This window comes from Oncorhynchus nerka, linkage group LG24 (assembly GCF_034236695.1).
Source record: "Oncorhynchus nerka isolate Pitt River linkage group LG24, Oner_Uvic_2.0, whole genome shotgun sequence".
Classification (NCBI taxonomy): domain Eukaryota; kingdom Metazoa; phylum Chordata; class Actinopteri; order Salmoniformes; family Salmonidae; genus Oncorhynchus; species Oncorhynchus nerka.
Genome location: NC_088419.1, coordinates 93,810,249 through 93,828,893, shown reverse-complemented (window position 1 = coordinate 93,828,893; position 18,645 = coordinate 93,810,249). Strand labels below are relative to the sequence as shown.

The following is an 18,645-nucleotide window of genomic DNA, read 5'->3' as shown; positions in this document are numbered from 1 at the left end:
AGTTCTTCACAATTTACCCATGATACATCACGGTTTTGATGCTCTCGTACACGGTCGTCACTAGTTAACACAGCCACAAAGTCATAAACCCCACCTATTTCTGAAATGTATCGTCTTAAAATGTGATTTTAACCCTAACCACACTGCTAACCTTATACATAATTTTAACCTTGAATTAAGACCAAAGATATATTTCTTTGAATTTTTTGTTTTCATGATTAAAAGAAAATGTTTAGCCAATTGTGTTCAAAGATTCATCCTATAACATTGAAGAGTACCACATCAGTCATCGGCCAGAATGTATGGATCTACAGGCAACATCTGCACTGAGCTAAAGGCTAGAGCTGCCGTTTTCAAGGAGTGGGACACTAATCCGGAAGCTTATAAGAAATCCTGTTAAACCGACGAGCCATCAAACAGTCAAAAAGTCAATACAGGACTAAGATCGAATCCTACTATGCCAGCTCTGATGCTTGTCGGCTGTGACAGGACTTGCAAACTATCACGAATTACAAAGGTTAACCCATCCGCATGCTGCCCAGTGACGCAAGCCTACCAGAGGAGCTCAAATTATTCTAACACTGAACCACGCATGAGATCACCAGCTGTTCCGGACGACTGTGTGATCTCGCTCTCCATAGTTGATGTGAGTGAGACCTTTAAACAGGTCGACATTCACAAGTCCGCAGGGCCAGATGGATTACTAGGACGTGTACTCAGAGCATGCGCTGACAAGAGTCTTCACCATTTCTTAAATTGTAAATAGGGAGGTGCCGGGGGAAAAAAGTGAACTAGGGGTCTCTGAGGTACTGGAATGGACAAAAAAAAATCTAATTTTGAATAAAGCAGTGCATGCATATCATCACATTTGCATAGTAGCATAGAGCAGTAGAGAAGACGTAAAAAGTTGTACTTGGGTCTGGGAAGAATTTGTCCTTTTATAAACACATTTCATGCACTTTTCAGACTTTAGTAGAATATTTTTTAATACCACACAAATGATGGAAATGACGGGTGACTTTGACACTGACAAACTGAGAAACTGAGATCAATAAATGGACAAAATGGACGATACTCTCATGCCAAAAGCGTATCTCTCTTGTATTACTTCGTAAAACAACGTTCGCTCCATAGGCCTATTTGGAAGTTGATAAAATATTTTGATAGCCTAAAGTCCGAATAATTGTTTCACTTTTAAGCAGGAGTATTTGAAATATTGCAAAAGGCTTGTTCTGGCTGCATGTGGTTCACTGACAGATTTGCTGTGGATTCTCAAGCTACAGTATATGCCTTGTGATTGGTCGACAGTAACACAATCCACAGCAGTGGTGGTTCTAGCTTGTATGGCTCCGTGGGCGAACCCCCCCATTCAGCCCCCCCCCCACCCACCACAAAAAAAAGCACCATTCTGCATTAACTGTCATTTTTATTTCAACATTTGGAACACAAATAAATAATCCTAACATTTAAAACTATATAAATATAAAAAATATATACAAAAATAAGACTCATTTATATCAAAAATAAGTAACAAAGACAAATAGAAACACATTTGTATTTGATAGAGTCCACCCCGCTCCCCCTACCTCGGGCTTCCAGTGGGGTGACCTGAGGTCAACCAACCCTCGCCCCCCTCCCAATCTCGTACTTCCCACTCAGAAGTTGGCAGGCTAGTTTGTGAGCTAGCCTGCCTAGCTCACAAACTAGAATCAGGGCGCCACTCCGTCAAGGTTAATTGACCCACAGTCCCACACGGTGACATGGTATCATTGACGTGACGTGCAAATGTCACCATTCAGAGTGCGGGCGCCGCGGGCCACCCCCGGCAAGATGCCGCCCTGGGTGGCTACCCATGTCGTCTATACCTAAATCCGCCATTGATCCACAGCTAGTCTATTTAAAAAAATAAGCTATTGGTCATCTGTGGTTAAATTATAGGTCTACTCCTTGAGTAGTATTCTGAATGATTTCATTTCTTTCTGAACAGACGGCAATAATTCCATAACTTTGTCAAATTTATTTCAATTAATCAGGGGGCGCGGCAGCTCCTCCAGCACCCGACCCACGTCCATGATTCTATAAGGAAATACATGATGTTCAACGCTGGCGAGAAGAGAGTTGCTCATGTCTAGCAGAGAAGAGAGAGTTGCAGGCTCATGTCTAGCAGAGAGGAGAGAGTTGCAGGCTCATGTCTAGCAGAGAGGAGAGAGTTGCTCATGTCTAGCAGAGAGGAGAGAGTTGCTCATGTCTAGCAGAGAGGATAGAGTTTCAGGCTCATGTCTAGCAGAGAGGAGAGAGTTGCAGGCTCATGTCTAGCAGCGAGGAGAGAGTTGCAGGCTCATGTCTAGCAGAGAGGAGAGAGTTGCAGGCTCATGTCTAGCAGCGAGGAGAGAGTTGCTCATGTCTAGCAGAGAGGAGAGAGTTGCAGGCTCATGTCTAGCAGAGAGGAGAGAGTTGCAGGCTCATGTCTAGCAGCGAGGAGAGAGTTGCTTATGTCTAGCAGCGAGGAGAGAGTTGCAGGCTCATGTCTAGCAGCGAGGAGAGAGTTGCTTATGTCTAGCAGCGAGGAGAGATGTTGCAGGCTCATGTCTAGCAGAGAGAAGAGAGTTGCTCATGTCTAGCAGAGAGGAGAGAGTTGCAGGCTCATGTCTAGCAGAGAGAAGAGAGTTGAGGCTCATGTCAGGCTCATGTCTAGCAGAGAGGAGAGAGTTGCAGGCTCATGTCTAGCAGAGAGGAGAGAGTTGCAGGCTCATGTCTAGCAGAGAGGAGAGAGTTGTAGGCTCATGTCTAGCAGCGAGGAGAGAGTTGCTCATGTCTAGCAGCGAGGAGAGAGTTGCTCATGTCTAGCAGCGAGGAGAGAGTTGCTCATGTCTAGCAGCGAGGAGAGAGTTGCTCACGTCTAGCAGCGAGGAGAGAGATAATAGAAAGTGAATCTCATTTTAGTTCTGAGAGAGAGATACAGGCCATGCCACAGCAATGTGTTGGTCTCAAACATAGGATATAACGTTGTGTAAACTATATGCCAGGACCAGCCCAACACAAACTCATTCTTAGAATTATGTTTTTTTTTAGGGGGCAGGAGAATTAATGAGGAGGCAACTCGAATGACCTCAGATCACTTCTGTTCAAATTCTTACATTCAGGGCCGGCTCTGGAAAAGTGGGTGGGGTTATATCCTGCCTGTTTGGCCCTGTCCGGGTGATCATCGGATGGGGCCACAGTGTCTCCTGACCCCTCCTGTCTCAGTCTCCAGTATTTATGCATCGGGGGGCTAGGGTCAGTCTGTTATATCTGGAGTATTTCTCCTGTCTTATCCGGTGTCCTGTGTGAATGGAAGTATGCTCGCTCTAATCCTCTCTTTTTTTCTTTCTCTCTCTCGGAGGACCTGAGCCCTAGGACCATGCCTCAGGACTACCTGGCATGATGACTCCTTGCTGTCCCCAGTCCACCTGGCCGTGCTGCTGCTCCAGTTTCAACTGTTCTGCCTGCGGCTATGGAACCCTGACCTGTTCACCGGACGTGCTACCTGTCCCAGACCTGCTGTTTTCAACTCTCTAGAGACAGCAGGAGCGGTAGAGATACTCTCAATGATCGGCTATGAAAAGCAAACTGACGTTTACTTCTGAGGTGCTGACCTGTTGCACTCTCGACAACCACTGTGATTATTATTATTTGACCATGCTGGTCATTTATGAACATTTGAACATCTTGGCCAGGTTCTGTTATAATCTCCACCCAGCACAGCCAGAAGAGGACTGGCCACCCCTCAGAGCCTGGTTCCTCTCTAGGTTCTGGCCTTTCTAGGGAGTTTTTCCTAGCCACCGAGCTTCAACACCTGCATTGCTTGCTGTTTGGGGTTTTAGGCTGGGTTTCTGTACAGCACTTTGAGATATCAGCTGATGTAAGAAGGGCTATATAAATAAAATTGATTTTAATTTGATTTGACTCTAGCCTTTTGGGGGGCTCTATGCGCGATTTGGTTGGCGTCTCAACTTACTGTTGAGAGTTAGAACACACAAGGTGCAAGTTTCGAAATTCGGTTGTGCATCAGCAATTTTTCTCATGTTATGTCAGTCACTGACAGTCACTCTATTAGCCATGTCAGCAAAAAAAATGGATTGGTAAATTAGTCTAGCCAGCTATCTAAACTAGTAGTTATCATGGCCGAATACCAATCAGGAATAATGGTCTGGGGCTGTTTTTCATGGTTCGGGCTAGGCCCCTTAGTTCCAGTGACAAATCCCCAGTGCACAAAACGAGGTCCATACAGAAATGGTTTATCGAGATCGGTGTTGAAGAACTTGACTGGCCTGCACAGAGTCCTGACCTCAACCCCATCGAACATCTTTGGGATGAATTGGAACACCAACTGCGAGCCAGGCCTGATCGCCCAACCTCACGAAGGCTCGTGGTTGAATGGAAGCAAGTCCCCTGCAGCAATGTTCCAACATCTAGTAGAAACCCTTCTCAGAAGAGTGGAGGCTGTTATAGCAGCAATGTTCCAACATCTAGTAGAAACCCTTCCCAGAAGAGTGGAGGCTGTTATAGCAGCAATGTTCCAACATCTAGTAGAAACCCTTCTCAGTAGAGTGGAGGCTGTTATAGCAGCAATGTTCCAACATCTAGTAGAAACCCTTCCCAGAAGAGTGGAGGCTGTTATAGCAGCAATGTTCCAACATCTAGTAGAAACCCTTCTCAGAAGAGTGGAGGCTGTTATAGCAGCAATGTTCCAACATCTAGTAGAAACCCTTCCCAGAAGAGTAGAGGCTGTTATAGCAGCAATGTTCCAACATCTAGTAGAAACCCTTCCCAGAAGAGTAGAGGCTGTTATAGCAGCAATGTTCCAACATCTAGTAGAAACCCTTCCCAGAAGAGTGGAGGCTGTTATAGCAGCAATGTTCCAACATCTAGTAGAAACCCTTCCCAGAAGAGTAGAGGCTGTTATAGCAGCAATGTTCCAACATCTAGTAGAAACCCTTCCCAGAAGAGTAGAGGCTGTTATAGCAGCAATGTTCCAACATCTAGTAGAAACCCTTCCCAGAAGAGTGGAGGCTGTTATAGCAGCAATGTTCCAACATCTAGTGGAAAGCCTTCCCAGAAGAGTGGAGGCTGTTATAGCAGCAAAGGGGGGGGGACCAACTCCATATTAATGCCCATGATTTAGAATGAGATGTTCGACAAGCAGGTGTCCACATACAATTATCATGTAGTGCATCTACCTCAATTACCTCGTACCCCTGCACATCAACTCAGTACTGGTACCCAGTGTATATAGCCATGTTATTACCTCGTACCCCTGCACATCGACTGGGTACTGCTACTCCCTGTATATAGCCATGGTATTACCTCGTACCCCTGCACATCGACTCAGTACTGCTACTCCCTGTATATAGCCATGGTATTACCTCGTACCCCTGCACATCGACTCAGTACTGCTACTCCCTGTATATAGCCATGTTATTGCACCTACTGCTACCCCTGCACATCGACTGGGTACTGCTACTCCCTGTATATAGCCATGTTATTACCTCGTACCCCTGCACATCGACTCAGTACTGCTACTCCCTGTATATAGCCATGTTATTACCTCGTACCCCTGCACATCGACTGGGTACTGCTACTCCCTGTATATAGCCATGTTATTACCTCGTACCCCTGCACATCGACTCAGTACTGCTACTCCCTGTATATAGCCATGTTATTACCTCGTACCCCTGCACATTGACTCAGTACTGCTACTCCCCGTATATAGCCATGTTATTACCTCGTACCCCTGCACACACTCAGTACTGGGTATATAGCCATGTTATTACCTCGTACCCCTGCACATCGACTCAGTACTGCTACTCCCTGTATATAGCCATGTTATTACCTCGTACCCCTGCACATCGACTCAGTACTGCTACTCCCTGTATATAGCCATGTTATTACCTCGTACCCCTGCACATCGACTCAGTACTGCTACTCCCTGTATATAGCCATGTTATTACCTCGTACCCCTGCACATCGACTGGGTACTGCTACTCCCTGTATATAGCCATGTTATTACCTCGTACCCCATTGTTGGAAAGGGCCCGTAAAGTAAACATTTCACTGTTCGTCTACACATGGTTGTTTACGACACAAGTGACTCAGTCAGTAGAGCGTGGCGCAACATCGAGGCTTGTTGGTTCGGTTCCAGCTGGAGCCACCCAAACATAACATGTATTCATGAGTGAATAAGTTGCTTTGGATAAAAAGTGTCTCCTAAATGGCGTATTATATTTGAACACAGCGATTTAGATCTAGTGGGAAGATTAAAAAGCCTCTTCATTTACCTTAACTTTCAACCATACAAATATTTAGCATATCCTACAGTGATCAGAATAAAAGGTTCTCTAATATTGAAATAGACAAACGTTGTGTTATACTTGTATTGGACAGTAGGTGGCAGTAAATCATGATAAATGAGTTGGCTAATTCAAGACCACATATGGCAGACTTGGGCTATTTGGTCTGACCATTCACTTGTTAGTAGGCTAAGCTAAGTTGGTATCCCTTTTCAATTTATAATGCTGACGTTAATAAATAAGAAAACAAAAATGTTGAAATGTAAAACATTTTATTTCAGAAGACACTCAGTGCTGCATGCCAAATACAGTGTGTGTAAGCTACTGTGTAGTTATTCACAGAATACAATTGTAGAAAACAGACAAAATGTCTGAATGGGATTCAAGTGATAAGAGTGATCCATAATTACACAATATTTTACAAAAAGTCACACACACACTTATTCACCCAGATTGTGTAAATTGACACACTCATCAACTACGTGGATCATGCAGACAAACCTTTGAATCCAAACGATATTTCCATCCAAACTGAGGAATGCCGAATAATTTCACAAATGTTCCTTTTCAAATCGTCATGAAAAAAGGGGTTCTGGTCATTCTTATTTTCAGCCACCAGGGAGAGTACGACCCCTGGATGAAAAATACTGGTTTATTTACACGCACACTGTCTGGGCCCATATCCCCTTTGCTCTAACAGGTGTAGAACAGAAACTCAAAATGTGTAGAAATCTTCCATTTGCTTTGAATAGAATATTTGCCATTGAGTAATGCAAGCATAAAGCTCCTGGGTGGCACAGCATCTCAGTGCAAGAGGCGTCACTACAGACACCCCTGGTTCGAATCCAGGCTGTATCACAACCGGCCGTGATTGGAAGTCCTGTAGGGCGGCGCACAATTGGCCCCAGCGCCGTCCGAGGGAGGCAGTCATTGTAAATAAGAAAATGTCCTTAAGCTGACTTGCCTAGTTAAATACATTTTATTAAAAAAAAAATATTTAAAGCAAGGAATGTGACTCTCGGATGTAACTGAAGAAAAACAAATACAGAAATAGAATGAGTAGAAAGGACATTCGCATTCAAGTCAATGGTTGATGGGTGGCATTCTATTCTATAGATCTATATGACTAGACTACTACCTCACAATCCAGCTGGAGGATATGTACAGCACGTCACAAAATATTGCCGTCAAGCTAAATAATAAATACCCTAAAGTGTGTTGGAAGCAGACAAGGCTAATTCACATTGATGCTCCAGTGCGTTTGTGAAGTCCCAAGGTGCTCGCCTGTTGGCAGTGTTGGAGCAAACTTCTGCAGGTGTAAACGACAACAACATATCTAGACGCCAGAGCAGTGATGGCTGCAGCGCAGACAGAGGGACAGAGGACGAGGGGAAGGGAGGCTGGCTGGCCCCCTCCGAGTACCAGTCTGTTTCTGCAACTCCTTGTCACTCATGGTCATGACAAACATGGTTTGGCTTGACAATGACATCACTGGAGTTGTCAAGAGCACAAAATGATCTGGGACTGGGCTTGCTTGTCCTGTATGCCACTGATGGATAGGGGGGTGGCTGTGTTCGTATAGGGCAGACTGCGCGTCGTGTGTCTGTGACCTTCCTCCTCCGTTGTCACTTGTCCCGGAGCAGGTAAAACACCATGGCCTTCAGGTAATGTCCACAGGCGCAGGCAGCAGACATCAACCAATGAGAGCGGAAGCTGGGGTCTGTGTTCACCACGCACTTTGTGATATCAGCCTGTGAGGGAAGAGAATAAAGTAACTCAGATACTAGCCAGCATTATTGAAATATACACTACATAACCAAAATTGTGTGGACACCTGCTCATCTAACATCTCACTCCAAAATCAGGGGCATTAATATGGAGTTGGTCCCCCTTTGCTGCTATAACAGCCTCCACTCTACTGGGAAGGCATTAATATGGAGTTGGTCCCCCTTTGCTGCTATAACAGTCTCCACTCTACTGGGAATGCTTTCCACTAGATGTTGGAACATTGCTGCAGGGACTTGCTTCCATTCAGTCCCAAGAGCATTAGTGAGGTCGGGCACTGATGTTGGGTGATTAGGCATGGCTCACAGTCGGCGTGCCAATTCATCCCAAAGGTGTTCGATGGGGGTTGAGGTCAGGGCTCTGTGCAGGCCAGCCAAGTTCATCCACACCGATCGCGACAAATCATTTCTGTATGGACCTTGCTTTGTGCACAGGGGGATTTGTCAATATAGTAAACAGTAAATATACAGCATGTGCGAATGAGCTAGGATAAGAGCGGTAAGGCAATAAATAGGCCATGGTGGTGAAGTAATTACAATATAGCAATTAAAACACTGGAATGGATGAATGAGGATGGAGAGTGCAAGTTGAGATACTTGGGTGCAAAGGAGCAAGATGATGAGCTATGTACAGGTGCAGTGATCTGTGAGCTGCTCTGGTGCTTAAAGCGAGACTCCTAGACTTTCCACTAAGGATTACTTACAGTTGACGGGGTGCAGCTCTAGCAGGGCAGAAATTTGACAGACTGGCTTGTTGGAAAGGTGTCATCCTATGACAGTGCCACATTGAAAGTCACTGAGCTCTTCAGTAAGGCCATTCTACTGCCAATGATATGGAGCTAGCTGTGTGCTCGATTTTATACACCCATCAGCAACGGGTGGGGCTGACATAGCCATATCCACTCATTTGAAGGGGTGTCCACATTTTTATTTGACCTTTATTTAACAAGGCAAGTCAGTTAAGAACAAATTCTTATTTTCAATGACGGCCTAGGAACAGTGGGTTAACTGCCTGTTCAGGGGCAGAATGACAGATTTGTACCTTGTCAGCTCGGGGGTTTGAACTTGCAACCTTACTAGTCAAACGCTCTAACCACTAGGCTACCCTGCCGCCCCACAAACTGCTGTATATATAGTGGAATTTAATATATAGTGTACTAAGTCTCAATTCTTGCATCCGTTCTCCACCTGTCCCATCGTGGATTTAACAATGGCACTCCTACAGCAATAAATACTGTTAAATCCACGAAGGGGACTAGTGTGAGAGAAGGGTGGACAATTAGGACACAGACCTTTGAGCAGAGGCTGGGCACTGATGTCACAAGGCAAAGTTTCAAAAGGCAGTGAGGGATTCCCTACACACACACACATCGATTTCCTTTAAACAGGGTGGGACCCTTTATGAGTTAGTCAGTAACCAATGAATGTGTGATAAATAACGTGCGTTAACTAGATTACATTACAAAACGTGTTTGAGAGATGTTGGTCTCATCTAAAAAAAAGTCAGGTTAAAAACGTTAATAAAAACTAAATTAAGAAAACGTATACACGATCACATACAAAAAAATTTTTAAAAAAGAGATGAAATGCAGCGAGTTAACAACTAAGCAACGTCTCAGCCAAACTCAAAAACTGTAATCTTAACGACACATATTTCAACATACCACTTGAAAACAAATTGGTCAACGGTTTAGAACAGCAGTAAAAACAGCACAATAAGGGGGAAGAATATGAGTCATCAAGACAAGTTGCATCCATGTAGTTTCCAAGTCATTTCAACAACAACAACAACAAATTGATCTGATGGACGTTGAATCCACGCAGACAACTGATTGGATTTGCAAAAAAAGTCATTGCCGTAAGGTCATTTCATATTTAGTTTTTCACCTAACTTTTTACCTAAATCCAATGGTGAAATGTTTTGTTGATTTCACGTTAGATGAAATCTCAACCAAATCAAAACTAGACGTTAGAAGGGTGTCGGTGGCCACTGAGAGGCTACATCCACACAGTTCTACTAGCTAATAGTACAGCCATTTCCTTCAATGTTATGGTTTATATCCGCATCAAACTCCAGTCCAAGTCAACATTTTATGATCTTCAATTATCTGGCCTGGTCAACTTCCAAACGGGCCATTCCAAGGTTGAGTCCAAATAGCACCCTATGGGTCCTGGTCGAAAGTAGTGCACTATATAGGGGAAAATCGGGGTCGATTTGGGAACACAGGCATGCTTTAGAGGGATTCTTGGTTGACTTTGCCAACAGAGCAGAGTTCACAGATTTAGGCCGAGGCTCTTTGACAGGCCTCCTCTCAGCTTTGAATACCAGTTGAGCACCACGCTTTGCTCTCGAAGGCTTTTCATCAGATGATCTCTAGAGCAAGACTATCTAAATCTATGAGACATTTTTGGGAGTTTCTTAAAGTAGTAGCTGAATTAAACTCAACATCGAGACAATTGGCTTTTAGAAATAGCCGTTAGACACCTCATGCTTTGAGGACAAAAGCCTTCAGTTAGTCAATGTGCAAAACACCCTGCCCTTCTACCATGTACAGGACAGGGAGTTCTATTTTGCAGTCATGATTGTATTGTGTGTTCAGGATCTTGTTTCTCTCAGTTTTATTGAGCAAGTCTCTCAGTAGACACCTTGAGTGACATGTTCAGGACACACCTGATTAGGTGGGTATGGAAGACCGTGACCTATGGCCTGCAGGCAGTCTGAATTCAAATATGTACAACATAGGGAAACGCATACAGGCATCACAGTCGTGCGACACGGAGTCTGCACTAACCTCACGTGGACAGACGACGTCAACAGAAATGGCACCAAAGATGATCAATCGATCATCTGACTAAATTACACAAGATGTTAGTGCTGGGTTACCTGAGATGATGTCTGCACAGACATGGGCTTACTGTATGCACACTTCTGTGATTAAATAGCCCATGTCAACACACAGCCAACACACAGCCTTTCCTAAATAAACCTTCGAGGTGCACAGACTCAGTCAATCACTTGAACCAGGGCTCTAAAGTACGACCAATTATTTTGGGGTTTTATTCTGGGAGCACCGTGTGGCAAGACAAAAAAAATAAAAATCCGATCAGAAATGAAATGCATAACAATATTTAGTCCGAACACTTTTCTACACTGTTCAAATCCCTCAGCAGGCTGGCAGCACACAGTTCCTATACGCTGTGCCTGTTCCTCTCAGATACTTCTAAACAATGCTGCTTTCCAAGTTGCTTCTAAGTATGAATCCACGTGTTCTCTATTTTATAATATTATTTTGTATATCTTGCTTTATGCTAAATGAGAGTTAGTTAATCTAAGAAAGCTGGCATGTGCCTAAAACTAAATCACTAATGCTAGCTAGCTAAATGCCCTTAAGATAAAATCCACTAGCTAGGGCAAAGCAAATGTTAGCTCTAATACCAGGTTGCTACCAGTGGTGGTATATAATCAGCAAGTTGTTTGTGCAACGCATGTTCTCAATCAGATAGCCTAAAATATGTTTCTAAATGTAACATCTATGCATCAATTCAAACGCGATTAGGGTCCACTGGGAAACAGGCGAGGGGTCAATACAGGACTAAGATAGCTGGTGTAGTAGAGTCTCTGACACTAGTAGGATGGGGAAGGGCTTGCAAACTATCACGGATTACAAATGAAAACCCAGTCGTGAGCTGTCCAATGACGCAAGTCTATCAGACGAGCTAAATGCCTTCTATGCTCGTTTCAAGGCAAGCAACACTGAACCATGTGTGAGAGCACCAGCTGTTCCGGAGTACTGTGTGATCACGCTCTCCATAGCCGATGTGACACGTACTCAGAGCACGTGCTGACCATTCTGGCAAGTGTCTTCACTTTCGACGCCTCTTCCCCCTCAGGAGACTGAAAAGATTTGACCTTGACCCTCAGATCCTCAAAAAGTTATACAGCTGCACCATTGAGAGCATCTTGACTGGCTGCATCACCGCTTGGTATGGTGACTGCTCGGCATCAGACCACAAGGCGCTAGAGGGTAGTGCATACGGCTCAGTACATCACTGGGGCCAAACTCCCTGCCATCCAGGGCCTTTAGACCAAGCGGTGTCAGAGGAAGGCCCTAAACATTGTCAAAAAGACTCCAGCCACCCAAGTCATAGAGTGTTCTCTCCTGCTACCACATGGCAAGTGGTACCAGAGCTCCAAATCTGAGAACCAAAGGCCTGAATACCTTAGACCCTGAAGTCATAAGACTGCTGAGTCTACCCATATACGTACTGTCAAATTGCAGTTGTCTGAAGTGTTTTCTCCAATTCTAGTAATTGTATGTCTATCGGTAAAACTATGGTGCAGTGAGCATAGAAATAGTCAATAAAAATGGAACCTCGAACATTCTATAGATTCTAATGTATCTCTGTTTCTCTTACCCATCCTCCTCTCCTCTTCAACCAGGAGACCAGGCTCTTGCGGACAAACTCCCCCATGCAGTCTACGATGGTGTGGACCATTGCTGGGTGACCATGCCTCACGCAGTCCACCGCCAGGGCACCAGCCACCGCATACAGGGACACCACCTTCCCCCACGTTATACCTGAGGAGAGATGCAGACAAGAGACTCAGACACTAAAACCTCCAGAATCAAAACACCCGGGATACCCCTTTCACACACATTCGAAATAATCTTAGCAGTGTTCAATGTACATTTATTTAGTCATTTCATTTCAGCTTATTACCAAGAAAAATATTTTACTTCTGACTGGATAGCAATTACATGAGATCATAGTTTGGGTTTTACATGATCGTGCTGCCTAGAGGGAGGGAGGGTGACTGAGTGAGCCGAGTGGGTTTGAGGAGCTGACTGCATCTCTGCCAGGAACTCCTTTAGTGAAGGGAGACCGAGAGAGAAAGACATAACTAGATGTAGCCTCCAGGCATTCAGCCGACATGCCCATCCGCCAAACAATACATCATAAAGGCAGTCTTAAAACTGGTATATTCTTCTTTATTAGCTCAGACAGCAGACGTTTAGCAAACTTGAAGCACTTGTCTTTTCAGTCAGGATTTTAACTAGTACGCTACCATTTATGGTAATGTGTTCAGACTATGGAGGACAGTGAATAGTCCTACATTGACATTGAAGCACAGACTCATTCCTTTGTAGAAATCAGCTCCTTTCACGTCTAAGGATCATAGGAGGGATTTACCACTGCTTTGGAATCCAGATATTTCTAGGGATTGAAAATGTAAAAGAATCAACTGACAACGTAATGGACTGTGTGTGTGTGTGTGTAATGTAAGGTTTTAAGTCCAAGGTCATGGATTCAACAGTCATTCCCTGACAGAATGGGATCATGTTAATCAACACAACTAGACTTTGGTTAGTCTCTTGTGACAGACTAACTATGGACCATCCCCCCACAAATAATGTTTAAAAGCCATTTAACAGATGCTTTTATTCAATGCGACTTAAGGCGTCAGCACGCTTCAGTTCAGCTGAAGCCTAGCCCAGTTCAAAACAAATGTGCGCTCGCATACTACCTTAATAAAAATATCTTCATTTGAAAAATGAGAAAAGCAGTACCGTTTGTCCATTTTGAGACGCTGTAGCCAGTGTACACTTCCTCAAAAGTCAGATTTAATCTAAGATACACTACTACATGGCCAAAAGTATGTGGATATCTGCTCGTTGAACATCTCATTCCAAATAATGAGCATTAATATGGAGTTGGTCCCCCCTTTGCTGCTATAACAGCCTCCACTGTTCTGGGAAGGCTTTCCACTAGATGTTGGAACATTGCTGCTATAACAGCCTCCACTGTTCTGGGAAGGCTTTCCACTAGATGTTGGAACATTGCTGTGGGGACATGCTTCCATTCAGCCAGAAGCGCATTAGTGAGGTCGGGCACTGCTGTTGGGAGATTAGGCCTGGCGCGCAGTCGGCATTCCAATTCATCCCAAAGGTGTTCGGTGGGGTTGAGGTAAGGGCTCTGTGCAGACCAGTCAAGTTCTTCCACACCAATCTTGACAAACCATGTCTGTATGGACCTTGCTTTGTGAAAGTTGGAAGCACAGAATCTTCTAGAATGTCATTGTGTGCTGTAGCATTAAGATTTCCCTTCACTGGAACTAAGGAGCCCAAACCATGAAAAACAGCCCCAGACCATTATTCCTCTTCCACCAAACTTTACAGTTAGCACTATGGTAGTGTTTTCCTGGCATCTGCCAAACCCAGAGTTACAGTCTCTACTCTACGGGCGCACGGTGCCCAGAGTGCTATGCTGTACAGTCTCCTGATGCGCTAAGAGACAGCCAAGACTGAATGTGTACAAAAATGTCAGAAAATGTCTATTTTTACCTTTCTCACAGAACTATGCTTGGCCCCTGCCAGTAAATCACTTTTAAAAAAAGAGACACGTAAAGAGCGGTGTAACACCATACTGAGAGCTGGTCTGTGTCCCAAAAATGCACCCTTGTCCCTATATAGTGCATTACTTTCTAGTGCACTATAAATGGAATAGGGTGCTATTCTGGATGCATCCCTGGTCTCAGTTACCTCCGACATCCTTCTTCAAAGTCAACTTGTTCTCCCTAACATTACACATCTTCATTGTGTTTCATTGATAATGAATCCACTAAGTTCCTCTTTTTCTATACAACACACTGCTAAGTTCCCCCAGAAACCTCTGTGATTGGTTACTCCCCCTCCCCCCCATTAATATTCTTGCTAATATTTGCCACAATACTAGACAGAAATCTGTACCAACATTGCCATCATGTTACAACCCAGACACATTATAACCAGTTGTCCATACATTTCAGAGCTTTTCATACTACTAAAGACCACAACCGAGCCAAGCTGGCCTGGTTCTGAATCCACCATAGATAGTAGCCGGAACCATGCTGCTGAAAATATATCTGCGTCAGCACAGTTTGGTTAGGGTCGGCGAGATCATGTCGAAGGTTTGTTTTACCCCAGGCTGGTTATCAGAGAGATCTTGTCCCACTGGTGTAGTAGTGAATAGGCATTGACCTACCCGTGGAGAAGATCTCTGCAGCCACAGCCAGGAAGGCGTCAGACACCACGCTCTCAGACGCAACGGTGATGTTCAGCTGACGAGCTACGTTACGGTAGATGTTGGGTCGCAGGTACTCCAACTCATCACCTAGGGAACAGAACAGGTCGTGAGCCAATCAGGAACTCCAACTCATCACCTAGGGAACAGAACAGGTCGTGAGCCAATCAGGAACTCCAACTCATCACCTAGGGAACAGAACAGGTCGTGAGCCAATCAGGAACTCCAACTCATCACCTAGGGAACAGAACAGAACTTTGTTCGGAACCCACTGCCCGCAAGTCGTTATCGAGTTTGTACCCCCATCCCATCCCCTGGTTGCGCCTGTTGATCTGCCCTGTACAGAGATTGCGCGTGTCCAGTTGCACCCGTTTCCCCAGTCTGCCCCGTACAGAAATTGCGCTCACCCGGTATCCAAACATGTATGGTTTGAGAGATGCGGTCATCGGTCGAGTTTGTGTGTGTGTGTGTGTGTGTGTGTAGCTAGCTACCTGCACTATCCAGATATCGTGCCGCCATTTCCTGGTTGCTACAATTCTAAATAGTTCCCCTAATTTCAGTTTATGTGACAAAAAAAAAGAAAAAGAGAATCAATGTAGAATAAAACCGCTGTGAAATATATTTCATAGAACCACCCCCCCAAAAATAGTATTTTACAGCTGATTGAAACCCCCAAAAATAGTATTTTACAGCTGATTGAAACATAGAACCCCCAAAAATAGTATTTTACAGCTGATTGAAACATAGAAACAAAAATAGTATTTTACAGCTGATTGAAACATAGAACCACCCCCCCCAAAAATAGTATTTTACAGCTGATTGAAACATAGAACAGATCTATCGCATGTTAGACTTGCTTTCAATGAGAATGACAAATCATATACTAGAATGTATACGTGCCCAAAAAAGGTCAGGTCGCCCAAAAAGTTAAATATTGCATATAGCATTTGATTAACCCTTGATAAAGCCTATTCACCTACTGCAAAATCTACCGTTCCAGTGTTTTTAATTGCTATATTGTATTTACTTGGCCACTGTGGCCTTTTTATTGCCTTTACCTCCCTTATCTCACCTCATTTACTATAGACTTGTTTTTTGACTGTATGTTTGTTTTACTCCATGTGTAACCTCTGTGTTGTTGTTTGTGTCGAACTGCTTTGCTTTATCTTGGCCAGGTCACAGTTGTAAATGAGAACTTGTTCTCTAGTTGCCTACCTGGTTAAACAAAGGTAAAATATTTGGACAAAACAGCACAGATCTGGGACCAGGCTAGTGACTTCCCTGTTCACTAGTGCTGCAGGTACTATCTCAGGCATCACATCTTTGAATAAGTTAACTCCCTTTACTCTCTGTGATTCACTGGTATCATTTCTGCTATTAGCTGAATGTCAGGAGCCTCTGACTCTCAGGCACCCTTATTCAGTGCACTACTAAACAGACCCGGGCTCTGGTCAAAAGTAGTGCACTAAAAACAGGGAATAGTGTGCCATTTGGTACACAGGCATGGCTAATATCTTGTCCATGGTTAGAAGGTATTTATTTAGAGGTTTTCTCCGTTGCTAAGTAACAGGATGTTCACGTGAAGCACTGTGCAGGCTTCAGACAGTGATTCATCAGTGTCTATTTTTCAGGAGACCCGTAAGCTTCTCTTTCTCAAAATAATACAGAGGGGGTGTGTAAGAGGAAACAGAGGGAAGGTTTTGTACAATCCAACACTGAGTAACCTAGGTAACCTCAACAAATGCATGACACCAGTTGAATGTCTAGAGAGGAGTCTCAACAGAGAGCAAAATTCCAGCTAATGTGACCAAGTAGGCTTGTCTAATGGCAGAATCTATAAACTGAAGCTATAATAAACAAATAACATACTATTTGGACATTGTAGAAAATCGATTACCATTTGCTTTCTAAAAGTGGTTTTTATAGGATATGCTGCTGAATATATCTCCAATAGGTGCACAGCCTGTCATTCACACAGACACGAACCCACCAATGTACACAAATTGCGCACTGATGTCCTCTTACCTAACCACATGAGGACAGAGGATACCTCTCCAAGCATCCCACCAGATGCTGACAGCTGATGCTCGGGTTTGGACCACCCTATCCCGGTTCGGTTCAGCCTGGAATGGATGTAGTCCCTGCATAGAGCCTTCGCCTGTGACACCAGCTCCTTGTCTGTGGGGGAGCGGTCAAATACTTCCATCACTTCAGCCGCGAATACTGAGGAGCGACGCAACATCTCCATACCCCAGTCCTCAGCAGCAGTTAATCACAAACAACCCGCCGGGCGCTGGCTCTGATCCACCTCAATCTTCAACCTCGGTCGCCGTGTATGGTCCTCTTTGTCACCAGAATGCTACTTCTCTACCCCCCTCCCTCGGACTGAGGGCGTTTCGAAGAGAATCTGCCTGTTTGGAAAAGGGACATTATTGAATTGATTTTCAGTAGCGCAGAATTGAATTCGTTTATTCGGTCATCGTCAACAAAATATAGGTGCCCATAGGCTCCCATAATGCCATCCTTTCGCAGTTTGACAAAACTCAGCTTCCTTGAGGTAATGGCGAGATTTACAAGCATTTCTCTACACTCGCAATAACATCTGCTAACCATGTGTATGTGACCAATAACATTTGATTTAAACTACACAGAAACCTCTGTACATTTTTTTCAACTGCATTTGATTGTGATAGTTTACCACTGTAAAGTGAGCAGGTTATTGCAGGAGTTTATCAATTAAAATGTCTTTCGTTACAATATCCATTCAAATATAACGTAAATAGAATATGCTACTGTACACAGATAAAGCAAATGTCCAAATACCTTTCGATTCCAGTCCTGTAGTCTACAGGCGCACGGTCTGCGCCGTCGGGATTATAGGCTACAGGATATCCACATCTACCACTTGGTTATTAGGTATATATCAAAACAGTTCATTCTCAGTTTTAAAAAAAATCTGCTGTGAAGTCTTCATGGCGTCAGTTCCTTACCGATACTCCGAACGCTTTCTTGGCCATTGATTTATACCGTTTGGCACAGCCAGGGTTGGTAGCTGAGAAGCGCGCCCCCACACTCGAGCAAAGTTTCCTTCTATGGACCGTTTGGATATAAAGGCAGGGATAAGGATACCTTATCTACATATGCCCCGCCCATCCCATAGTAGCAGATTTCTAAGGAAATCTCTTTGATGGGTATTTTTTTAATTTAACCTTTATTTAACTAGGCAAGTCGGGTAAGGGTGTAGCAGACAAAGGAGTGTGTTTTCTATCTTGTAACAAACAAGATATTGCAATATTATGTTGTTCAAAACTCCACAAGGCTATTGTATTAATACATAATCATGATAATCAAGCCTATTGTATTAATACATAATCATGATCATTATCATCCAACAACATCTTCTCTAGAATGATGCCCCGATAAATCTAGTCCATCTACTTCTATAAAAAAATTAAAAAATCTACCTCCAA

The 18,645-nt window shown here is 44.0% G+C and overlaps 1 protein-coding gene across 1 annotated transcript; it reads right to left on the bottom strand.

Annotated features, from left to right (window-relative positions):
* Window positions 1–6,584: 6,584 nt before the first annotated feature.
* On the bottom strand, window positions 6,585–18,361 carry boka (BCL2 family apoptosis regulator BOK a). Its single transcript, XM_029648111.2, has 5 exons — window positions 17,999–18,361; window positions 17,201–17,586; window positions 15,137–15,265; window positions 12,530–12,693; window positions 6,585–8,080 (listed from the first exon to the last, which is right to left on the bottom strand). Exons 2-5 carry the CDS (start codon window positions 17,421–17,423, stop codon window positions 7,955–7,957), a joined length of 642 nt encoding a protein of 213 aa, XP_029503971.1. The 5' UTR covers window positions 17,424–17,586; window positions 17,999–18,361; the 3' UTR covers window positions 6,585–7,954.
* Between the last annotated feature and the right edge of the window lie 284 nt (window positions 18,362–18,645).

What these genes read in the sequence shown, in the direction of transcription:
- boka (XM_029648111.2), bottom strand. Translation starts at nt 17,423, where the DNA reads ATGGAGATGTTGCGTCGCTCCTCAGTATTCGCGGCTGAAGTGATGGAA. An exon ending in TGCAGAGATCTTCTCCACGG is followed by an intron (nt 12,694 to 15,136) that starts GTAGGTCAATGC and finishes ATCTCTCCTCAG; the next exon opens with GTATAACGTGGGGGAAGGTG. An exon ending in TGAAGAGGAGAGGAGGATGG is followed by an intron (nt 8,081 to 12,529) that starts GTAAGAGAAACA and finishes CTTCCCTCACAG; the next exon opens with GCTGATATCACAAAGTGCGT.